Below are 22082 nucleotides of genomic sequence, written 5' to 3'. Positions count from 1 at the left end.
CTAAATAATATTTACATATTTTACACAATTTTTATATAACTTTGTTATTTAAATTTATTTATTTTTTAATTGGATAACTTCTTTCTTTTTTTTTTCTTTTTTTTTCTTTTTTTTTTTGGAATTTCACATCTTACTTTTTGCATTGTTCTCTTAACTTGTTTTTTGTTTTTACAAACCCACACTCCACTTTTCACCAAAACGTTTTCATGAAATTTTTTTAGCAAAAAGCCGGACGTGTCACAGTATTTATTAATTATCTTCTCCCTAATGCGCGCGCATATATATATATATATATATATATATATATATATATATATATATATATATATATATATATAGGGTGAGGTTCAATAGAGAATCATAATTAACCAAGGAACCAATGAACCAATCGTGAGCGTCGGAAATCATAACGATCAACGGCCAAGGAAATAGATATACACTTTTACATTGAACGCACACACACCGGATTATACCAAAAAATTCACCCTTTACAAAAAAAACCCACCACTTTTTTTCGTTTAAAATTTCTTTTAGGCCATGTTTTTTATCAAAAAAAACTGAATATACCGTTGTTCACGATTTTTCGTCCTCATTCCATAGAGATCCATAATGATATATAAAATACGAACTTTTTTTTTCGAAAAAAACTCACTTCATTTTCTTTAATGAAAAAAGTTAAGGTCTATTTTTTATAGAAAAAAATTAATAAATATATCAAAATTCATATTTTTTGTACTTTTTAAACATAGATTCATATTTATGTTAAAAAAAATAAAAAAAATAATAAAACCGATATTTCAGTTCAGATTCACGTTGTGAACCTGTTCAGATTCATATTGTAAACCTGTTCAGATTCATATTGTAAACATGTTCAGATTCACAGTGTGCATAATAATAAGTCAGACTCACAGTGTGAATCTGAACTGATCGGAGCTTTTTCACATCGTGAATGTTAAAATTTGAAATATTTACAGTTTAGATTCACGGCGTGAATCTACACTGATCGAGGTTTTTTTTTGTTTTTTTTATTTTTTTAACCTTCTCAGATTCACAGAGTGCATAATAGTAATTCAGATTCACAATGTGAATCTGAACTGTTCGAGATTTTTCATATTGTGAATGTTAAAAATTGAAATATATTTACAGTTTATATTCACAGTGTGAATTTACACTGTTCGAGGTTTTTTTTTTTAATCGGTGTTGATGTTTTTTAATAGAGTACAAAAAATTAATATTTTTGGTATAATTAGTTTTTTTTTTTGATAAAAATAAACTTAAATATAGAAAAAAACTAAGAAAATTAAGTAGGTTTTTTTCGAAAAAAAAAAGTTTGTTTTTTATATATCATCATGGATCTCTATGGAAAGAAGACGAAAAATCGTGAACAACGGTATATTCGGTTTTTTTTATTTTCGATAAAAAACTTGGCTTAAAAAAAATTTAATGAAAAAAAGAAGTGAGTTTTGTTATAATCCGGTACATATGCGTCCATTATAAAACTTTACAACCATTCATTTTGCCGTTGATCGCTTTAAATTCTGACGCTTTGGATTGGTATCTTGGTTCCTTAATTAATAATAGTTATCTATTGAACTTTTCCATATATATATATATATATATATATATATATATATATATATATATATATATATATATATATATATATATATATATATATATATGAGCGTGTTCGGCACAGAGCGTTTAAGAACTTCTAGTTTCTAACGTTTGACAAAACGCTCCGTTTTAAACAGAAAACATTGTTTGACACTATAAGCTTCTAGCGTTTAGTTTAAACAAAACGCTCCAAATCCAGATGTTACTTCATGTAGCGTTTAACAAAACGCTACAAGCTACCCGCTAACAGCTAATTTTGCTGAACACGCCCTATAAACTTTTCGCTGCATTGTAGGGTCAACCATCTAGTTTTTTGCAAATTTAAAATACCTGAAATACATTTGTTAAAAAAAAGGATGTAAATTATGCTTTTGTCTATAGTCTTTATGTTGGCCATCTAACTATTTGTAATATCAATATTTGGTCATTCTTAATGTTTTTAAGTGGCGAATCTAGAACAAAAAATCACATGGTTCTCAAATTAAGTGAAGCCGTTAAAAAAATCAACAACATTTGTGGGGGTCGGGTCGGGTTGGGTCATGTACGATTTAATGAAATATAACTGAAAAAACCGATCAGGCACCACCAATTAAAATTTTTAAAAAACCAACTGAAATATAACTGAAAAAACCGAACGATTTATTGAAAAACTAGTTGATTATTAGTGCATTGATACCTTATTGTTTGATAAAAATTATATATTATATTTAACCCTATATATTTAACAGCACAAATATCTCATGTAAGTTATTTTTTCTCTTTTTAAAATTGTTTTTTAAGACATTTATTTAAGGGAAAATGACATAAATGCCCTACAAACTTTTTAGGGTTTACCCATTTAGTCCCTAAAGTTTTTGTCGGGCTTTATGGGTCCCTAAACTAGGATATGACATACTCTTTTAGTCTCTGTCAACCTGTAATAGCCGGTTCAGTGACCTTTTAGACAAAAAAAAAACTCACATCGTGCCCTTATAAAGCCAAAAAAATAAGTTTGGAGATCAATTTGTACAAAAAAAAACTCTCCTTCCTTTCTCCTAAATAATTAACTAGTAATAATATATTTTTCATAAACACTCAATCATACCATATTGAGAAGATGAGAGTCGACTATGTTTCATATATTGCATGTTATATTTATCTAACTAGGCGAATATCCGTGCGTTGGGCGGAATAAAATTATATAGTTAATCTTTTATTAATCACATTTCATTGAAAATATTTTTGTCTTTTATATTAACTAAAAAATAATTATTATTACATTTAGACATTTAGTTAATGTAACATTATAACTGATTTGAATAATAGATAATATAACACTTACTAAAATCAAATCATTTGATGGTATTTACTCACGTTTTACGTATGTATAAAATTAGTTATATTTCTTATCTATTTTAATTAACTAATGTAATGATTTATTAACTTAAAAAAAATTGACAACATTTTAATTTCATCATGATGATTACTTACATTATCAATCATTGTTTATGATGTAATATAATTTAATTTATAACTTTATGTTATTTTAACTATTATTATTATAAATTAATTTAAAAAAAACTTAAAAGAATTTCAGTTATTATAAAAAATAGTTTTTGGAGATCTTTTAGTTAATTTTACTTTTAGATTTATGTATTTTTACGTTTATTATATTTAATATTTTCCTTTTAACTCGTGTAAAAAATATACATTTGAGTTTTTTTAAAACTTTATTTGATATTTTACTTTAGGTGTTAAATTTTACACTATATTTTTAAGTTTGTTTGATATATTAATTTAGGGTATGCATTTAACACTATAGTGAAGTTATTGATAATTCAAGAAGTCTTCCATTTATGATAATATTTATAATTAATAACATATATAAGTTAGAAAGTATATTATAGGAAAATATGAAAAGTTAGGAGTTTCAAATTGATGCGGTGAAAAGAAAAATGTTTCCTTTATAAGTATAGTATGATGATATAATCATTTATATAGAGTTATCTTTGACTATTTTTATGGTAAGTTATATTAAGCTACTTATTTGAAAACTTTTAATGATTATAAAAATATCTTTAGGAAATATTTTAGTTAAATTGAGATTACAATTTAGTTTTTGCAATTAGCACTACAATTTATCACTTTTAACTATTCACAAAATATTCTTTGGGTTTTTTAAGTGGAACTGAATTTATATTTAAGTTGACCATGTAATTTTATATTTAAATTAACAATTTAAGTATTTTATCTAAATTGTTCAAAAGTTGTAGCTTTAACTGATAATGGTTAAATACAACAACATATTAAATCAAATATATTAAGTATAATATGTTAAAAGTTAAAAACATAACTTTATAAGCAGAAGTAAATATATTATTTTAATATTGATACTTAGTTTATTTATGATTACACTTTTGGTTTGATATTTATTTAACCTTATTAACCAACTTATAATCATTAATATAAAGAAATTGAAAAGTCATGGGAGTATCAAATGAATGTGGTGAAAGGAAAAATAGTTGGGAGTTTCAAATTGATGTGGTTAAAGGAAAAATGCTTCCTTGTTGACCATGTAATTTTATAATTAAATTAACAATTTAAGTATTTTATCCAAATTGTTCAAAAGTTGTAGCTTTAACTGATAATGGTTAAATACAACAATATATTAAATCTAATATATTAAGTATAATATGTTAAAAGTTAAATACATAATTTTATAAGTAGAAGTAAAGATATTCTTTTAATATTGAAATTTAGTTTATTTATGATTACACTTTAGGTTTGATATTTATTTAACCTTATTAACCAACTTATAATCATTATTAGAAAGAAATTGAAAAGTCATGGGAGTTTCAAATGAATGTGGTGAAAAGAAAAATAGTTGGGAGTTTCAAATTGATGTGGTTAAAGGAAAAATGTTTTCTTTATAGTATAGTATGATAATACGTACATTCTTTTACTAAGAAAATGCATCAAATCAAGTCAAGATTCTTTATCATCTAATGTTTAATTATCAACCGAAAAAGAAAACTAAAACACATGCCAACTTGTTAATATAGTATGGATGATTTTTATTTAATTATGCTAAAAGGAAATTAAGAATAAACTATTTTATAGAAGAACAAATGTTGAAATTACTTTCTATTGGTTACACATGTTCTCAAACTCATGAACCTTTTCAATAAATAAATTAATACTCCACCATGATAGAATTTATCATCTATAAAAAGCAGAAGCTAAATCTAGTTATAAAGACAAATAAATAGAAAATGAAAAGTACTCACCGATATTCTTTGTTGTGTGGCAACGTTTCTTGCTATCAGCTCCTTTGTTGATTACAACATCATCCACATTGAAAAATAAGGAAGGATATGAAGGAAGCTCCATATGTCTCTTCTTCCATGCCCCCAATAATATCAAAGCTATTTGTGTTAACGGACTACCCACAAGCTTCTTGAAACGATACCTTTTTGTACCCAACAAGAAGATCACCAATCCCGTAACAATCACCAAAGCCACGATCCCATACCCCCACCGACGACCAAGATTGTCCTGGATATAAACAAGAATAGTAACTGCCCCAAGTGACCTGATACTTATGAAGAAGAAGAACTAGCTGAAGAAAGCAACCATTTGGGTCTTTTCCCCTTTATCGGACTCATCAAATTGGTCTGACCCAAAAGGGTGTCTAAGTGTGAATCGGCTTTAGAAGAAAAGAAGAAGAGTTTTTTTGTACGAATTGATCCCCGGACTTATTTTTTTGGCTTTATAGAGGCACAATGTGAGTTTTTTGGTCTAAAAGGTCACTGAACCGGCTATTACAGGTTGACAGGGACTAAAAGAGCAGGTCATATCCTAGTTTAGAGACCCATAAAGCCCAACAAAAACTTTAGGGACTAAATGGGTAAACCCTAAAACGTTTGTAGGGCATTTATGTCATTTTCCCTTTATTTAAAAAACAAACTCAAGGTAGGTCCTCTACTTTTTCTAAGGTAGTTCCTAATTTTTGTGGTATATATATTTTAAATGAAATTCAAATTTTAAGTAGGTCCTAGGACCTACCTTCTTCTTTATTAGATACGCATATGATGTTTTTATACTATTCAGTCATTGAACTGTTAAAAATTGCATCAAATACACCATTATGACATAATATAACAAATATCCAAGGGATCTCAATTTTTCTCCCCTTCTATTAAATTTCTCTTTGTTATTTCCACCTTTTTTCTATAGGAAATAGTATTATATATTTTTACTTCTTCAAATTAGATCATGTGAGATTGGATTGCAACCATCGTCCCAGTTCTTCCACTCCTATGGCCTAGTGGTATAAGAGTTGTTGGTAAGGTGTCCATCCATCAATAGAACGAGGAAAATCTTGGTTGGGGTGAAGGTTTTGGTTTCTAAATAGATTTAGCTAGTTTGTAAATTAGCCGTTTAAGAAAATATTATATATATATATATATATATATATATATATATATATATATATATATATATATATATATATATATATATCATTTCTTAATAAAAACCTCTCCTACATGCCACATGTCCTTCTTTTAGACCATCTTCTTCCACGTTGCATTCTCTCCGGCACTTCTCTCTATTTTCTCCCGCCCAATTCATCAATCGATATCAAATTTGTAATCAATTCTGAATCCCTAAACTTCAGTTGCCGAATTTTGTGCAATCAACTATCAAAATATCTTCAACTGATTGTTCAAGGTAATCACAATAAATCAGGGAGTCTTCGTCAAATTTGAATCGAATAGGCTATTAAATCGCCACTGCTTGAACATCATCAGACACCACCGCACCACCATCTCATAATGCCCTCGAGAAACCCTATGTTTCACCACAACATCCATCGCACAACACCACTCACCGCCACCCTTGCTTCTTTCTAGGTAAAAAACGGTACATTTTTTCTTTATTTTGAATGTTTCTATACGATTTAAGGTTTGAATCAGTTGTTGCTTACTGGGTTTTCCAAATTAGGTTTAGTTGTTATTCCAGTATCATAGTAAGAAACATTCCCTGACTGGGACTATTATGACTTAAAGGAGCTCCTTCACCTCTCATATCACCTTCTTTTTAATACAACCGGATTTTACATTTACATTGACCATGTTTAATCCCACCGGCTCTACAAATCACATCACCGACCCCCACCCCTCATCGGGACTCGTCATTACACTATCTAAACATGAGTCTTGATGATTGTAGGTATCTAAATTATAATCAATTTATAGGTTTAAGTAAACATTCAAATTGTATAATCGAGAAATCACAAGTTATATGGAGATTGTTATTCCACTTATGGAGATTTGACTGTAAGAGGTAAAAGAGAGGGAATCCCACAAATATGTGCCATTATTTCAGTAAAGGTCATTGTAAACATGGCAATAAATGTATATTTTTACACACCCAATCTATACCTGACTTTAACAGGTTGATGATCAAGCTGCATGACTGAATTTATGTGCCTTGCACCAGGTTCACAAGGAAATGAGGTGTTGTGAAATAGTAAAGGTGATAACAAATGACAACTTGGTCCTCCTACTCTTCATGAGAAATAGTTGTCAGATTGTAACTTTATTTGAAGTTATTGAATCATTCTTTAGAGCTCACTTAGCTCAATGAATTTTACAGGTAGGTCTGCACACATGAGCTTGAAGAGAAGTGAAGCTTTTTAAGAGTCTTTTTGATCCTTACATTGATTCAAGTGCAGTTTCATTGAGATTCTTGAAATGGTTGTACCCGTGGCAAGCAAGTATGAAATTTGCAACTATGAAATTTCAAATTGCAATTTTTTCTATTATCCTCTTGTAGATGAATATCTAATTCTTTCAAGCATGTCATAAGAATGTGCACAAAATAGGTGTTACGGGGACAAGTCTATTCTTTCAAGACCTAAAGTTGATGATTCAATCAATCAATCCATCCACTTTCCCTTCAATTTTGCTTCTTTTTCTCATGAATATAAATTTTCACTTCATTATTCTCTTCTTTCTTTTTAATTTTTCTACTTTTCAGTTGCCTGTAACTACCGTATTAATTATTATCTTTCTGTTTAAATTGATTTATATCTTTTACTAATAATAATTCCATTTTTAATCTAGAAAGGATTTCTATCGATACAAATCCCATGATTGTTTCATTTGGATGGTTTGTTTTGTTAGAACAGATATTAGACTAATTATGTAACCCAAATAATCAGATGGTCGCTGAACATTCCTGTCAATTATAGCAATACACTCTCAAATTAATTATGTAACCCAAAATTGCAAAAAGGTCCAAAAACTGACGTACAAGATGTATACTAATAAAAATATCATTTATGTGTCATGTCAATTCCTCAGCTACCTCCCAACATCCCCCCCCCCCCCCCCCCCCCCCCAAGAATTGCAAAGTGAAATACTAAAAATGGTCTTTTGGTCATTTAAACTCACATTATAGTAAAGCAGGAACATAATATGCAAAAAACATTCAAACTCAATTACAATCTCATTAAATCAGGAACATAATTCGTCCATTGCACATATGTTCTTTTTCCCATATGTTCCTTCATTTTCGTCATTCCATTTAATTTATATAAAAATTCTTTCGGTTAATATCCTTATAATTGAGCAAATGAAATCGATAATATTACAATCCCTACTAATCAGCCAATTAAATCTTTTTATTTGTATAACTATGCAAGATAAACATAGTAAGTCAATAATGTATAATTAAATAACTTATTAACTAATTGCTATTCTTTAGGAAATCTTTAATCAATAAACATAAACGATGACAAGTTAGCCATTTGAATTGGTTTATTTAAATTTATAATTACCTCTTCAATAAATGTGAAAACTGAAAACCAAAAAAAATGTTTAATTTATTTAAATGACTATTTTACCCCTAAAATAAACCTAAAAATTTGAAAAAAAAAATATTGAAGTTGGTCTTAAACTTTATGTAAACTGATTTAAATTGATATAACTTATTTAAAATTTATTAAATCGTTAAACTTTTTTTCTTAATAAACTCATTAAGGTATTCTTCAATAAAGTGAAATTACAATTTTAACAAACTTTATAAAAAGTGACCATTTTACCATACCGTGTTATTATATGTTACATGATTCAATGTACTCTTATTAAAAAAAATCATTGATGGGGACCATTCAAGTAACTATTCTTAAACGCCAGGTACCTTTTTTTAAAAATAATTCTAAAAAAAAAGTCCAAAAATTAATAAAAAAATCTATTTTATTTCATGATTTAAAATTTAAAAAAAAAAAACCTTTTAATTACACTGACACATTGTTATAAATTGTAACATTTAATAAAAACAACATAATGATTTCCCCCATGTAAGCAGGTTTTGTTGTCTTTGTTTAATTTTTTTACCCACGCTATAATTTATAACACTTTATAAAATATAACTAAATAATGGTAAAATATAACTAAATAATGGTTAATAAATGTTGAAATTTCAAAAATGTTACAATGTAATTCTCTTTTGGTGAAAATATTTTTTTATACGTTATACTTTACGCATTTATTTACTATTGTGTTTGAAAGTGCAATGCTATAATACATATTACAATGTCGTTTTACGAAAAAAAACAAATAAACTACAATGCTTGTGATGAACATAACATCAAGAAAAGAATTTTTTGCAAATCAATTATTGATACTATTTTATAATTTATATGTTATTTTATTTTGAGCACCGTGATTTCCACGGGTTATAACATCTATATATATATATATATATATATATATATATATATATATATATATATATATATATATATGACAATAATTAAGCGATGTTGTAATCCAAAAAATAAAGAATTGAAGAAAATTCAGGAAGTAATTACAATACCATTTGATTGGATTGAGTATATTGCATAGGGTGTTCATAGATGGTTAAACCGAAATTGGGAATACATTGCTCCAATTAACTAATTTCTAATCAATAAAGTTAGGAGGAAAACAACAAAATATGTTTATTTTATAAACAATTAACAAAAGTAAATAATTATGTCAAAAAAAACTTTAACCTTCAATAATCGTACAATAATAAGAAAAAAAATCCTTAAAAAATAAAATAATAATCAAAATTAATATTTTCTTAATTAAGCATTTATCACTAAAATTATATACCATATATTAGTTATTTTAAGTTTACTCCTACTTAAATATCCTTATACTCATATTCCTCCCTGTTCACATGTCCTATTTTAACCAAAGTTATAAAAAAGATTCATCATTTCAACATCTACTTAATTACGTTTGACCTCGTGATCTCAAAAAGACAACGACTCAACCTGTGGACCATAATCTCACAACAAAAATCAAAATCTAGCATCATAAACCTTCAATCCTCATCATATAAAAACATCTACACCCATCACACTTTTTCACCATATTATCTTCTTTTTCATTCACTTCATACTTTCATAACATAAAAAGATGTGGAGATTAAAAACAGCAGAAGGAGGCAATGATCCGTATCTCTTTTCCACAAACAATTTTATCGGGAGACAAACATGGGAGTTTGACCCGAACCATGGAACCCCAGAAGACCAAGCCACAGTCGAACAGGCCCGAACTGATTTCTGGAACCATCGACACCGGGTCAAGCCCAGTAGTGATGTCCTTTGGCGCATGCAGGTTGAAAGAAAATTTTAAAATCATTAATACTTGTTTTGGTATTGTTTACTAAATATGTGGATAATATTTATATAATGTGTGTAGTTTTTGAAAGAGAAAGAATTCAAACAGACAATAGCCCAGGTGAAAATAGAAGATTCTGAAGAGATATCGTATGAAAAAGCTACAACCACACTGAGGAGGTGTGTCAGTTTTTTCTCAGCTTTGCAGGCCAGTGATGGTCACTGGCCTGCTGAAAATGCGGGCCCACTGTATTTCATGCAGCCGTTGGTTATTTGTTTGTATATTACCGGTCATCTTAACGTTGTTTTCCCGGAAGAATATCGAAAAGAAATTCTACGGTATTTATATTGTCATCAGGTACGGTATTTATAGAATCCTAGCTTCATTTCTTTTTGCGTCAAAGCAGTTTCTTTTCATTATTTTCTTCTTAAAACATTATACTATAAAAAATCACCCTAGGTATAGCAGTGGAAACTGTTTTCCATTTGGATGATGATCATGATATTGCTACAATTAGGCAAATATATAAAACTACAATGTTTCTATTTCTTTCATTTACGTCTTTTCAATTCTAAAAAGTATATCTGGAATTGACAGAATGAAGATGGTGGATGGGGGTTTCACATAGAGGGACATAGCACGATGTTTGGGACAACTTTAAGTTACATTTGCATGCGGCTTTTGGGTGAAGGTCTGGATGGTGGTCTGAATGGTGCATGCACCAAAGCCCGAAAATGGATCTTGGATCATGGCACTGTCACCACTATCCCATCATGGGGTAAAACATGGCTTTCTGTAAGACATTTAAGTTTTTCTTTTTTCATTTTGTATATATATTTTTATATATTCTTTAGTTTCTATATATTTGAAACAAACTTATAAAATATCATTTGCTTTAGATACTTGGTGTGTGCGAGTGGGCAGGAACCAACCCTATGCCACCGGAGTTCTGGCTCCTTCCCTCTTTTCTTCCAATGTATCCAGGTTAGTGTCTGACTTCTTTTGACTTAATAGGCTTAATGGATACATCATATATGACCTGATTCATTCAGATATAAGGTAGATTCGCAAACTTGTTTCTTGTATATTTAGTTATTTATATAAAACTAATACTATATATATTTTTAACTTTTTATATAAATGCAGCGAAGATGTGGTGCTATTGTCGGCTGGTATACATGCCGATGTCGTATCTCTATGGAAAAAGATTTGTGGGTCCCATTACTCCTTTGATTCTACAACTTAGAGATGAACTTTACTCACAACCCTACAATGAAATCAATTGGAAGAGTATAAGGCATTTGTGTGCAAAGGTAAAAAATTTACAACTATATGCAAGAAATAGCAAATGTACTTTTATTTATTTGTGTATTATATCACCCCTACTTTCATTTCTTTCTATTACATTTTGTTTTCAAAATGCTTGCCCGATTTTTCTAATTATATGCCTAAAGTAATCTAACTTATGATTTCAGGAAGATTTATACTATCCTCATCCATTACTACAAGATTTAATGTGGGATAGTCTCAACATTTGCACAGAGCCTTTACTAAATCGTTGGCCATTAAATAAATTGAGACAGAAAGCGCTTGATACAACAATGAATCATATCCATTATGAAGATGAAAATAGCCGATATATCACAATTGGTTCAGTGGAAAAGGTTAGTAGTTAGTTAATCTAATAACTTAATCAACCATAAACTACCACATACATACACAAAAAAGAATAATTAACCATACACAATAAGAATAATTGGGTAGGATATTACAGTTGCATATATATATTTCAAACAAAAATGCTTTCTTTATAAGGAAAAAAATTGCAATACTAAGAATGAAAGTAGGATACTATGATACACCTAAGTAGAAAGAAGGATTGAGAAAGACAAAGTGCTAAATATTTCACCTTTGTGTAGGCGTTGTGTATGCTTGCATGTTGGGTTGAAGATCCAAATGGTGTTTGTTTCAAAAAGCATCTTGCAAGAATCCCGGATTATCTCTGGGTTGCTGAAGATGGAATGAAAATGCAGGTTATATAAAAATCCAACATTAAAAGAAAACATAATTTTTATAATTCTAAAAGTCGATTGTTATAATTTTTTGAAATAGAGTTTTGGTAGCCAAGAATGGGATGCTGGTTTTGCTATCCAAGCTCTACTGGCTGCTGATCTTACAGAAGAAATCGGTTCTACTTTAATGAAAGGACATGAATTCATTAAAGCTTCACAGGTCTCTAAAACTCATAACACATTTTTGTTACTTTTTTACTGGATTACTTATTCTTTAATTCTTGTTTTAGGTTAAAGATAATCCTTCTGGAGACTTTAAAAGCATGCATAGACATATCTCTAAAGGGTCATGGACTTTTTCAGATCAAGATCATGGATGGCAAGTTTCTGATTGTACTGCTGAAGGATTAAAGGTATAATACAAATCTTTCTAGATGTCGAAAATTGAAAATTTTCAAAAGGGTTGTTGATCTAATGGTCGAATTACTATCTTGTCCTCAGTGTTGTCTACTATTCTCAACAATGCCACCAGAAATTGTTGGTGAAAAAATGAAACCTGAGCAACTGAATGATGCTGTCAATGTAATACTTTCCTTACAGGTTAGTGTATATACATTTTCTCTCATTTCCATTTCATGGAAACACTTAAAGGAAAATCATTTAATAATTAATAAATTAATTTGATCTTGATGATGATATAGAGCAAAAACGGTGGGCTAGCTGCATGGGAACCAGCAGGATCATCAGAATGGTTGGAGATTCTCAATCCTACAGAGTTCTTTGCTGACATTGTCATTGAGCATGAGTAAGATTGTTTCTTTTCTAAACTGAATGAAAGTAAATGACAATTTTACCCTTCAAGAGTCTTACGAAAATGTCTTGAGTACTAGGTATGTTGAGTGCACATCATCAGCAATCCAAGCACTCGTTTTGTTTAAGAAGTTATACCCTGGACATAGAAGGAAAGAGATAGAGACTTTCCTTACAGGTGCAAGTGGATACTTGGAGAAAATACAGATGCAAGATGGATCATGGTTTGTTTTTGTTTTTTGTGCTTTTTTGCATTAAAATAAGACTTATTTTCTTTGGTTTAAACTTGAGAAACTTATGGGTTTTAATTAGGTATGGAAACTGGGGAGTGTGTTTTACATATGGTACTTGGTTTGCTCTTGGAGGATTGACAGCTGTCAATAAGACATTTGAAAATTGTCACGCAATTAGAAAAGGTGTCAAATTTTTACTTGAAACACAGCTGGAAGATGGTGGTTGGGGAGAAAGCTATAAATCATGTCCTGAAAAGGTAACACTATTATATAATCACATAACATAAAGTTGTTTCAAGAATAATAATAATGATGATATAATACGATAAATTAAATAATCGTTTGTTGATGTATAAGTAGAAATACGTACCCCTTGAAGGAGGTCGATCAAATTTGGTACATACTGCATGGGCTATGATGGGATTGATTCATTCTAGACAGGTTAGTTTTTTTGTGTTTTTAATTCTATATATAATTATAATGTTTGTTTTTTTATGTATGTAGTTTGTAATATTTGAATGGATTTGTTCAAAATATATAGATGGAGAGAGATGTGACACCTTTACACAAAGCAGCCAAGTTATTGATCAATTCCCAGTTGGAAAATGGTGATTTTCCACAACAGGTAACAAAAAATGAAGTTAAATTAAATTTAAAAAATGGAAAATAGCAGTAAATGATGAAAACAAGTGTTACATTAATTTTTGTCAGGAAATAGCTGGAGTGTTTATGAAGAACTGCATGCTGCACTATGCACTATACAGGAATATATACCCGATGTGGGCTCTTGCTGACTATCGCAAGCTCGTTCTCAAAGGCATCTAAGTGGGCAAATCAGTCATTTCAATGTGTATATATATAAAGAATATGTTACATTAATAAAGAAAACAAATTATCATTAATTCTCTTCATTATTTATCGGTATATATATATATATATATATATATATATATATATATATATATATATATATATATATAAGCAAAGGCTCATGTGTTCAAGAAAGAGGAAGGATGCTAAAGAGGGAATATAAGGTGGTCAAGAGAGAAATGTAAAGACTAAAGAGCCTTTTTCTTTTTTTTGTATAATTCTGTTTATTATGTTTTGTTCCTCGATTCAAATTATGTAATGGTCCTAGCCTATATAAATATATGAGTTATCATGAAATAATATGTGTGTTTTGTACTTCATGAATAAAGTTTCCAAAGAACATTACTCTCATAGATGACATCATTTCATATGCAAAAAGACCACACGATACTCTAAGTATGAATTTTGCAGATGACATATGTGAAATTGATGGTTATTTTGATGAATGAGCTAATTTTTTATTATTTAAAAAAAACGGTTGATTGGATCAGAAATTTTTGACTTTTTCTCTTCAAAATAATGATAATTTTTAATATCAACCTTTTAAATATAGTATAAAACTATTATATTTCACTTATTTCTAACATACATTTCTTTATATTTAACTTTATAAGATAGAAATGTCATAAATTACCAAAATGATAGCTAATGCGTCATTTCCTAGAACCAGAGGGGTTCATCTTTACATTAAATAAATCTAAAGGGTCTGCTACTCTGCTTTTGCTATCATCGTAAAATAAGAACTCCATCACTCATCAGTCCATCTCCTTTCTACATTTTGATCTTCCTCACACGCCAATATACAAACGGAAGGTCGGTTGATTTTGTTCTTGACTTTTGTTTTCCATCGGTTGTAAGGAGTAAAATGAATAAAAACATGTTTCTTATTTCAGGTTTGAAGAAGATTCATACTCGTACCCGAAATCAAAGAAACTAGTTTGCACTTGCAGGTAAATCTGAGCACTCTCCCGTTGCAGAATTAATTTCTCGTTGTTATTTTAAAAAGAAAAATCGATTGATTTGATGGGTTTTTGAATAACGCATTCAAGGTGTTCGATGAATTGCCTGTTCACTACTCATTATTGAATTCAACAAATTGGATGCCTTTCGAGAAAACATCAACACTCAGCAATTTTTCTTCAAATTAGATTTATCTCTCCATCTTATAGTATCTTTGTTTCCAGTTGTTTCATGGAATATCATCTGAAATTGGGAATCGTATTGTCTCTGCTTGTTGGTATTATCGATTCCACACATTCCTCTTCATATTCTTCTGAGGTGAGAATTCTATTTCCTTCCATTTTCATATATAATTCGTCTTTAATTGTTCCTCTTTATCGTTTTCAGTTGGGAAGCCATAGATACATCACAGAAGCATACTTTCATAAACACAACACCATAATCGATCAAGTTTTCCAAGATTTCATAACCAATAACCTCCCTCATGGATCCTGTGAAATGCTGCAAACTAAACACAATTTCATCCCAAAACTATCACTTTTAGGGCGAAATTTAATTGGTGAAGGTTCTCACAGGCGTCTAACATCTTCCATTAAAATCAAAATCCATCAAGAAATTTCATCTAATCTCCAATCACTCTCATGTAAAGCCATAGTTATTGAACGACTCCCCTCTGGAGTATTCACCGACCCATTCGAGCTTCAACATCTTACTCAACGTGGTGGTAAATTACACTCATACCCTTCAAGTAATTCTTGTACTCAAAAAGATTAAGGACACTATCTTCTTTTTCTTTTCTTTTTTGCAGTGTTTACTGATGCTTCTGTATTCGGGGACACTGATTTAGAATCACCTACCATAAGGGCAAATCGGTCAATTATTGAAATTCACATGGATTTGAACCCTAAAAACAAGAACAATTGGGAACTCAAGATTGAGCTTCCATTACATGCACGTTATGCGGTATGTGAATCTAAAGCTCTAAACACATTTGTGTTTTTTTACATCAATTGATTGAATTACATTTATTTTTTTCAGCCTTTGGGAGAATATGGTTATACAAGAATTGAATTTGGGTCTCCTGATTTGTTTCTACACTGCACTATTGAAGGGGACCCACATAACAAAAGCTGTTTAATTTCAACCAATGACAATGATGTTAGTCTTACGTCATCAAATGTTGCTTCTATTTTATGGGAAGTACCTTCTGGAATTGTGGAACATACAAAAATTGTCTCTATGATTACTTTTATTTCAGCTGTTGTATCTGCTTTCTCAATTTTCATTGCATGTCTTTATTATCCAAACACTGAAAGTGAAAGCTACATTAATTTTAAACAATCTTAATATGTTACAAGTTTCATTACATCAAAACTGTTTCCTTTTTATTTCTTTATATCTTTAGCAACACCTTCTTGCGATAATCAGCTAGGGCCCACATTGGGTATATATTCCTATACAATGCATAGTGCAACATGCAGTTCTTCATAAAGACTCCAGTTATTTCCTGTATTATGTAAACAAAAACGATAAATGTAACACCTTTTTTCATTTTTCATTTAATTTTACTTGATTCAACTTATTTTTTGTTACCTGTTGTGGAAAATCACCATTTTCTAACTGGGAATTGATCAATAACTTAGCTGCTCTGTGTAGGGGTGTCGAATCTCTTTCCATCTATATATGTTTTGAACAAATTAATTAATATATTACAAACTACAAAAGAAAATGAATATTATAATTCAATTTAGAATTTAGAATTTAGAATTTAAATAAAAAAGTGACCTGTTGAGAATGAATCAATCCCATCATAGCCCATGCAGTATGCACCAAGTTAGATCTGCCTCCTTCAAGGGGTATGTATTTCTGTTTATAAACCAACAAAAAGATTATTCATTTTATTATTATTATTATTTTTCTAAAACAAGTTTTTATCTCATATTCTCATTGAATTATTACCTTTTCTGGACATGATTTGTAGCTTTCTCCCCAACCACCATCTTCCAGCTGTGTTTCAAGTAAAAATTTGACACCTTTTCGAATTGCGTGACAATTTTCAAATGTCTTATTGACAGCTGTCAATCCTCCAAGAGCAAACCAAGTACCATATGTAAAACACACTCCCCAGTTTCCATACCTAATATACACAAATTCTCTCATTTGTTAAAAACTACAAAAAAAGTTGATTTTAATGAAAAAAAAAAAAACAAACAAACAAACAAACCATGATCCATCTTGCATTTGTATTTTCTCCATGTATCCACTTGCACATGTGAGGAAACTTTCTATTTCTTTTCTTCTATGTTGAGGGTATAACTTTTTAAACATAACTAGTGCTTGCATTGCTGATGATGTGCACTCAACATACCTAGTCAAGACATTTCATAAGTCTCTTGAAGGGTAAAATGGTCATTTTGTGGTTTCAAAGAAGATATTGAAATGGTAACTTATGTAGGAATCTTACTCGTGTTCAATGACAATGTCAGCAAAGAACTCTGTAGGATTGAAAATCTATGATGAAGGAGTATAAAATATAAATATCAAATCTTTTTAATTTAACAAACTTTTTTTTTTTTTTAATTTACTAAAATACCTCCAACCATTCTGATGATCCTGATGGTTCCCATGATGCCACCCCACCATTTTTGCTCTATAATATTATCATCACAATCAAGTTAAAATGTTTAGAATTCCCATTGAAGAATCCAAATATTTGTGTCTATTTTTATTTTAGGAATGAAATTAGACCTGTAGAGAAAGTATTATGTTGACAGCATCTTGCAGTTTCTCTGGTTTCATTTTTTCACCAACAATTTCTGGTGGCATTGTTGAGAGTAGGAGACAACACTGGGGGCAAAACAGTAATTTGACCATAAGAACAAACGCGATTTGGAAAATTACGATTATGGGCATCTCACATCATACCTTCAATTCTTCAGCAGTTGTGTCTGAACCTTGCCATCCATGATCTTGATCTGAAAAAGTCCATGACCCTTTTGAAATATGTCTGTGCATTTTCTTAAAGTCTCCAGAAGGATTATCTTTAACCTAAAACAATAATTAATGATTAAACAATTTAGTAAAAAAACATAAAAAATTGTTTTTAAGAGTTTTAAAAACCTGTGAAGCTTTAATAAATTCATGTCCTTTCATCAAAGTAGTCCCAATTTCTTCTGTAAGATCAGTAGCCAATAGAGCTTGGATAGCTAAACTAGCATCCCACCCTTGACTTCCAAAACTCTGTTTCAAATTTATAACAATCAACTTCTAGAATTATAAAATTTATTATATTTTTTTATGTTTAGATTCTTATATAACCTGCATTTTCATTCCATCTTCAGCAACCCAAATATAATCAGGGATTCTTGCAAGATGCTTTTTGAAACAAACACCATTTGGATCTTCAACCCAACATGCAAGCATACACAACGCCTACACAAAGGATTGTACTTTGAAATAATTTAGTAGATTTTTCAAATATAATAGGAGGAAACAATATAATTAAGCTATTAGATATTTAGATTATGAGATTATCTAACCTTTACAACTGAACCAATGGTAATATATCGACTATTCTCATCTTCATAATGGATATGTTTCATTGTTGTCTCCAATGCTTTCTTTCTTAATTTATTAAATGGCCAATGATTTAATAAAGGCTCAGTGCAAATATATAAACTATCCCACATTAAATCTTGTAGCAACGGATGAGGATAGTATAAATCTTCCTGAAATAATAAGTTTCTGCACAAGGGTAAGTAAGTATTATTATGCAAACTAAACTTTTTATAAATAGTAAAAAATTTCACCTTTGCACACAAATGCCTTATACTCTTCCAATTGATTTCATTGTAGGGTTGTGAGTAAAGTTCATCTCTAAGTTGTAGAATCAAAGGAGTAATAGGACCCACAAATCTTTTTCCATAAAGATACGACATTGGCATGTATACAAGCCGACAATAGCACCATAGTTTAGCTACATTTGTCCATTAAGCCAAGCCCATTAAGACCAATAAGTCAAAAAGAAACAGACAGTATTCACTATTAATTCACTAACCTGGATACATAGGAAGAAAAGAAGGGAGGATCCAGATCTCTGGAGGCATAGGATTGGTTCCTGCCCACTCGCACACACCAAGTATCTAAAACAAATAATATTTTATAAGTTTGTTACATATATATAGAAACTAAAGAATATATATATATATATATATATATATATATATATATATATATATATATATATATATATATATATATATATATATATAATGAAAAAAGAAAAACTTAAATGTCTTACAGAAAGCCATGTTTTACCCCATGATGGGATAGTGGTGACAGTGCCATGATCCAAGATCCATTTTCGGGCTTTGGTGCATGCACCATTCAGACCACCATCCAGACCTTCACCCAAAAGCCGCATGCAAATGTAACTTAAAGTTGTCCCAAACATCGTGCTATGTCCCTCTATGTGAAACCCCCATCCACCATCTTCATTCTGTAAGCAATAGTAATGTACTTTTGTTGATTTGTTTGTTATATCATCATAGTTTCATTTCTTCTTAAGATGTCTTAATAAGAAAAAAGTTGGAAATATAATATGCTAATGGAAGTACATTGTTATTTCTTGCATACGTTCCGATTTAAAAATAGTTGTACCTGATGACAATATAAATACCGTAGAATTTCTTTACGGTATTCTTCTGGGAAAACAACGTCAAGATGACTGGTAATATACAGACAGATAACCAACGGTTGTATGAAATACAGTGGACCCGCATTTTCAGCAGGCCAGTGACCATCACTGGCCTGCAAGGTTGCGAAAAAGCTGACACACCTCTTCAGTGTGGTTGTAGCTTTTTCACATGATATCTCTTCAGAATCCTCTATTTTCACCTGAGCTATTGTTTGTTTGAATTCCTTCTCTTTCAAAAACTACACATTATATAAATAAATATTATCCGCATATTTTATAAACAATTAAACAAATATCAATGAGTTTAAATTTTTGTTCAACCTGCATGCGCCAAAGGACATCACTACTCGGCTTGACCCGGTGTCGATGGTTCCAGAACTCGGTTCGAGCCTGTTCGACCGCGGCTCGGTCTTCTGGGGTTCCATGGTTCGGGTCAAACTCCCATATTTGTCTCCCCATAAACTTGTTTGTGGAATAGAGATTTGGATCATTGCCTCCTTCTGCTATCTTTAATCTCCACATTTTGTTTTGTCATGAAAGTATTAAGTGAATGAAATTGAGAAGGAAATATGGGAAAAGTGTGGTAGGGTGTAGTGTTTTTATATTGAGAAATGTGAATTTATGAACATAATTTATGATACTAACTTATGGGATTACTTCTTAAAGTGACACACGATTTTATATCAGTAAATAGTATATTAGGTATGGTGGAATCATTACTTTATTCTAATGTGAATTATTTGATTTTTTTGGTCACGCAATCCATACATGCAGTTTAATTTGAATTATTCAACTATTGCAATCACTATACACAATAGGCAGGTAAAATATTTTTTTATAAAATCTTGCTGTTTAATTTTTATCCACAAAGATACTTACTTCCATTAATCACCAATCAATGACTTTTTGAGTTATTTGATTTTTTGGTCACCCAATCCATACATGCAATCCAATTTGAATTACTCAACTATTACAATCACCATACACAATCAATGAGTGCACTCAAATTCTCATGTCTCGTAGTCAACATTATGGAGTCCATTCACCACTAACAAGTTAAACCTAAGAGGGTTGGGAATGGTCATGTTTCCATCTTTCCATCACATCACATGAGTCAGTTTTTCTCTTTCTTCCCACTCTATCTTTCAACCATCCTTGAGCTATGGAAATGATCATCTTTCTATCCCTCTCAATTTCACATTTTTTAATAAAATGATTAAAAAAAGGGTAAATTATATCATCTCAGTGGCCTATGTCAACCCATCTCAAGATCAACTTGATAAGTCAATTTCTGAACACTAGCAGTATTTTGTGTGGAATCACTCAACCATTAGGCTCTCATTGTGGGGGCTTTAAAAATGATTAAAAATATATAAAACGGTAAATGGTACAAAGACACTACATTTTCATAATTTTTGATTTTGACATTGCATTATTTTTTGTTCCATCACATCTCCCAATTTTTTCAATGTTGACAACATGCTCGGTTTCCTTCAAGTTATCCGGTTTCATTGTATGTGATGTGCCAATAAGTGTAGTCCTAATTCGCATTTAAATGATTGTATCGAACTCCCTCCTCTCAATTTCAGGCAAAAAGATGGGGATCCATACTCCATTTTCTTCTATTCTGCTATGATTTGAACTCCACAAAGTAATTGTTTCTCAAGGTCGATCAAGTGGTTCAACATCACAAACTAGAGTTCGAAGAGTGAGAAAGCAGCCTTTAGGAGGTGCTATTGTGGACTAGTTGCGTGATTTTCAGTGTCTTGGAGTGACAAAACCCTTGGAAGAAAATACTTTGGTTGCATGTATTTCCCAAGTGAGAAACAAGATTATGGATTCTTTGAATTGTATGATGAATAACTTCCCAGCTCATGACACAAAGGAAAGTTTAACGAAATGAAGCTCATACTGTTTCATAAGCATTAAGTGAAAATAGGTCCTATAATGTTATTTATCATTAGGGTTATGATATCCTTATTTGTGTTTTTGATAATCCTTGTTGGGGTGTTTTGTTGTACAAGGGTTAAGTACGTAGGTCATTGGTTTATATATGTGGGCTAGCTAAGATCTAATGTTGACCATTTTGGTTTGTAAGGCCCAATGTTGATCATTTATGTTTGATATAAAAAGTGGACCAATGTTATAGTGTTAATTCGTTTACCTATTAGAAATGTGTTATGGTGTTCATCACCCAAATTGGATGGTCAATGCGCAAATCAAATGT

General features: G+C 30.4%; 3 protein-coding genes and 1 long non-coding RNA gene across 4 annotated transcripts; 3 read left to right on the top strand and 1 right to left on the bottom strand.

The window, feature by feature from the left end:
- Window positions 1-6282: 6282 nt before the first annotated feature.
- LOC145118686 (uncharacterized) lies at window positions 6283-7488 on the top strand. The gene is made up of 3 exons (XR_013713408.1): window positions 6283-6509; window positions 7054-7134; window positions 7255-7488. It is a non-coding gene; the product is annotated as an uncharacterized LOC145118686 (long non-coding RNA).
- Window positions 7489-10017: 2529 nt separating this feature from the next.
- Window positions 10018-14188, top strand: LOC145120204 (beta-amyrin synthase 2-like). Its single transcript, XM_079056016.1, has 16 exons — window positions 10018-10271; window positions 10356-10631; window positions 10872-11069; window positions 11174-11258; window positions 11421-11587; window positions 11750-11938; window positions 12194-12307; window positions 12387-12506; window positions 12577-12699; window positions 12788-12886; window positions 12988-13091; window positions 13177-13320; window positions 13409-13586; window positions 13690-13770; window positions 13871-13954; window positions 14041-14188. Exons 1-16 carry the CDS (start codon window positions 10071-10073, stop codon window positions 14152-14154), a joined length of 2277 nt encoding a protein of 758 aa, XP_078912142.1. The 5' UTR covers window positions 10018-10070; the 3' UTR covers window positions 14155-14188.
- A 747-nt stretch (window positions 14189-14935) lies between these two features.
- LOC145120205 (phosphatidylinositol-glycan biosynthesis class X-like protein) lies at window positions 14936-16563 on the top strand. The gene is made up of 6 exons (XM_079056017.1): window positions 14936-15012; window positions 15093-15149; window positions 15384-15477; window positions 15547-15883; window positions 15968-16122; window positions 16198-16563. Exons 3-6 carry the CDS (start codon window positions 15391-15393, stop codon window positions 16504-16506), a joined length of 888 nt encoding a protein of 295 aa, XP_078912143.1. The 5' UTR covers window positions 14936-15012; window positions 15093-15149; window positions 15384-15390; the 3' UTR covers window positions 16507-16563.
- Window positions 16454-20433, bottom strand: LOC145120203 (beta-amyrin synthase 2-like). The gene is made up of 17 exons (XM_079056015.1): window positions 20177-20433; window positions 19819-20094; window positions 19460-19657; window positions 19217-19301; window positions 18969-19135; window positions 18699-18887; window positions 18478-18591; window positions 18280-18399; window positions 18085-18207; window positions 17908-18006; window positions 17753-17809; window positions 17624-17670; window positions 17384-17527; window positions 17119-17296; window positions 16945-17025; window positions 16753-16836; window positions 16454-16666 (listed from the first exon to the last, which is right to left on the bottom strand). The coding sequence occupies exons 1-17, from the start codon at window positions 20375-20377 to the stop codon at window positions 16553-16555; spliced, it is 2277 nt and encodes a 758-aa protein (XP_078912141.1). The 5' UTR covers window positions 20378-20433; the 3' UTR covers window positions 16454-16552.
- Window positions 20434-22082: the final 1649 nt, after the last annotated feature.

Source organism: Lactuca virosa, chromosome 6 (assembly GCF_052849685.1).
Source record: "Lactuca virosa cultivar CGN04683 chromosome 6, Lactuca_virosa_CGN04683_v6, whole genome shotgun sequence".
Lineage (NCBI taxonomy): Eukaryota > Viridiplantae > Streptophyta > Magnoliopsida > Asterales > Asteraceae > Lactuca > Lactuca virosa.
Note: the sequence above shows the minus strand (reverse complement) of the source record. Positions and strands in the feature narration are given on the sequence as shown.

Coding starts and splice junctions, on each gene's coding strand:
- LOC145120204 (XM_079056016.1), top strand. CDS start 10,071: ATGTGGAGATTAAAAACAGCAGAAGGAGGCAATGATCCGTATCTCTTT. Junction 11,070..11,173: donor GGGGTAAAACATGGCTTTCT/GTAAGACATTTA, acceptor CATTTGCTTTAG/ATACTTGGTGTGTGCGAGTG. Junction 11,259..11,420: donor TTTTCTTCCAATGTATCCAG/GTTAGTGTCTGA, acceptor ATATAAATGCAG/CGAAGATGTGGTGCTATTGT.
- LOC145120205 (XM_079056017.1), top strand. CDS start 15,391: ATGGAATATCATCTGAAATTGGGAATCGTATTGTCTCTGCTTGTTGGT. Junction 15,478..15,546: donor CCTCTTCATATTCTTCTGAG/GTGAGAATTCTA, acceptor TATCGTTTTCAG/TTGGGAAGCCATAGATACAT. Junction 16,123..16,197: donor CATTACATGCACGTTATGCG/GTATGTGAATCT, acceptor TATTTTTTTCAG/CCTTTGGGAGAATATGGTTA.
- LOC145120203 (XM_079056015.1), bottom strand. CDS start 20,377: ATGTGGAGATTAAAGATAGCAGAAGGAGGCAATGATCCAAATCTCTAT. Junction 18,007..18,084: donor CAACTGCTGAAGAATTGAAG/GTATGATGTGAG, acceptor TTTTGCCCCCAG/TGTTGTCTCCTACTCTCAAC. Junction 16,667..16,752: donor ATGGTGATTTTCCACAACAG/GTAACAAAAAAT, acceptor TACATAATACAG/GAAATAACTGGAGTCTTTAT.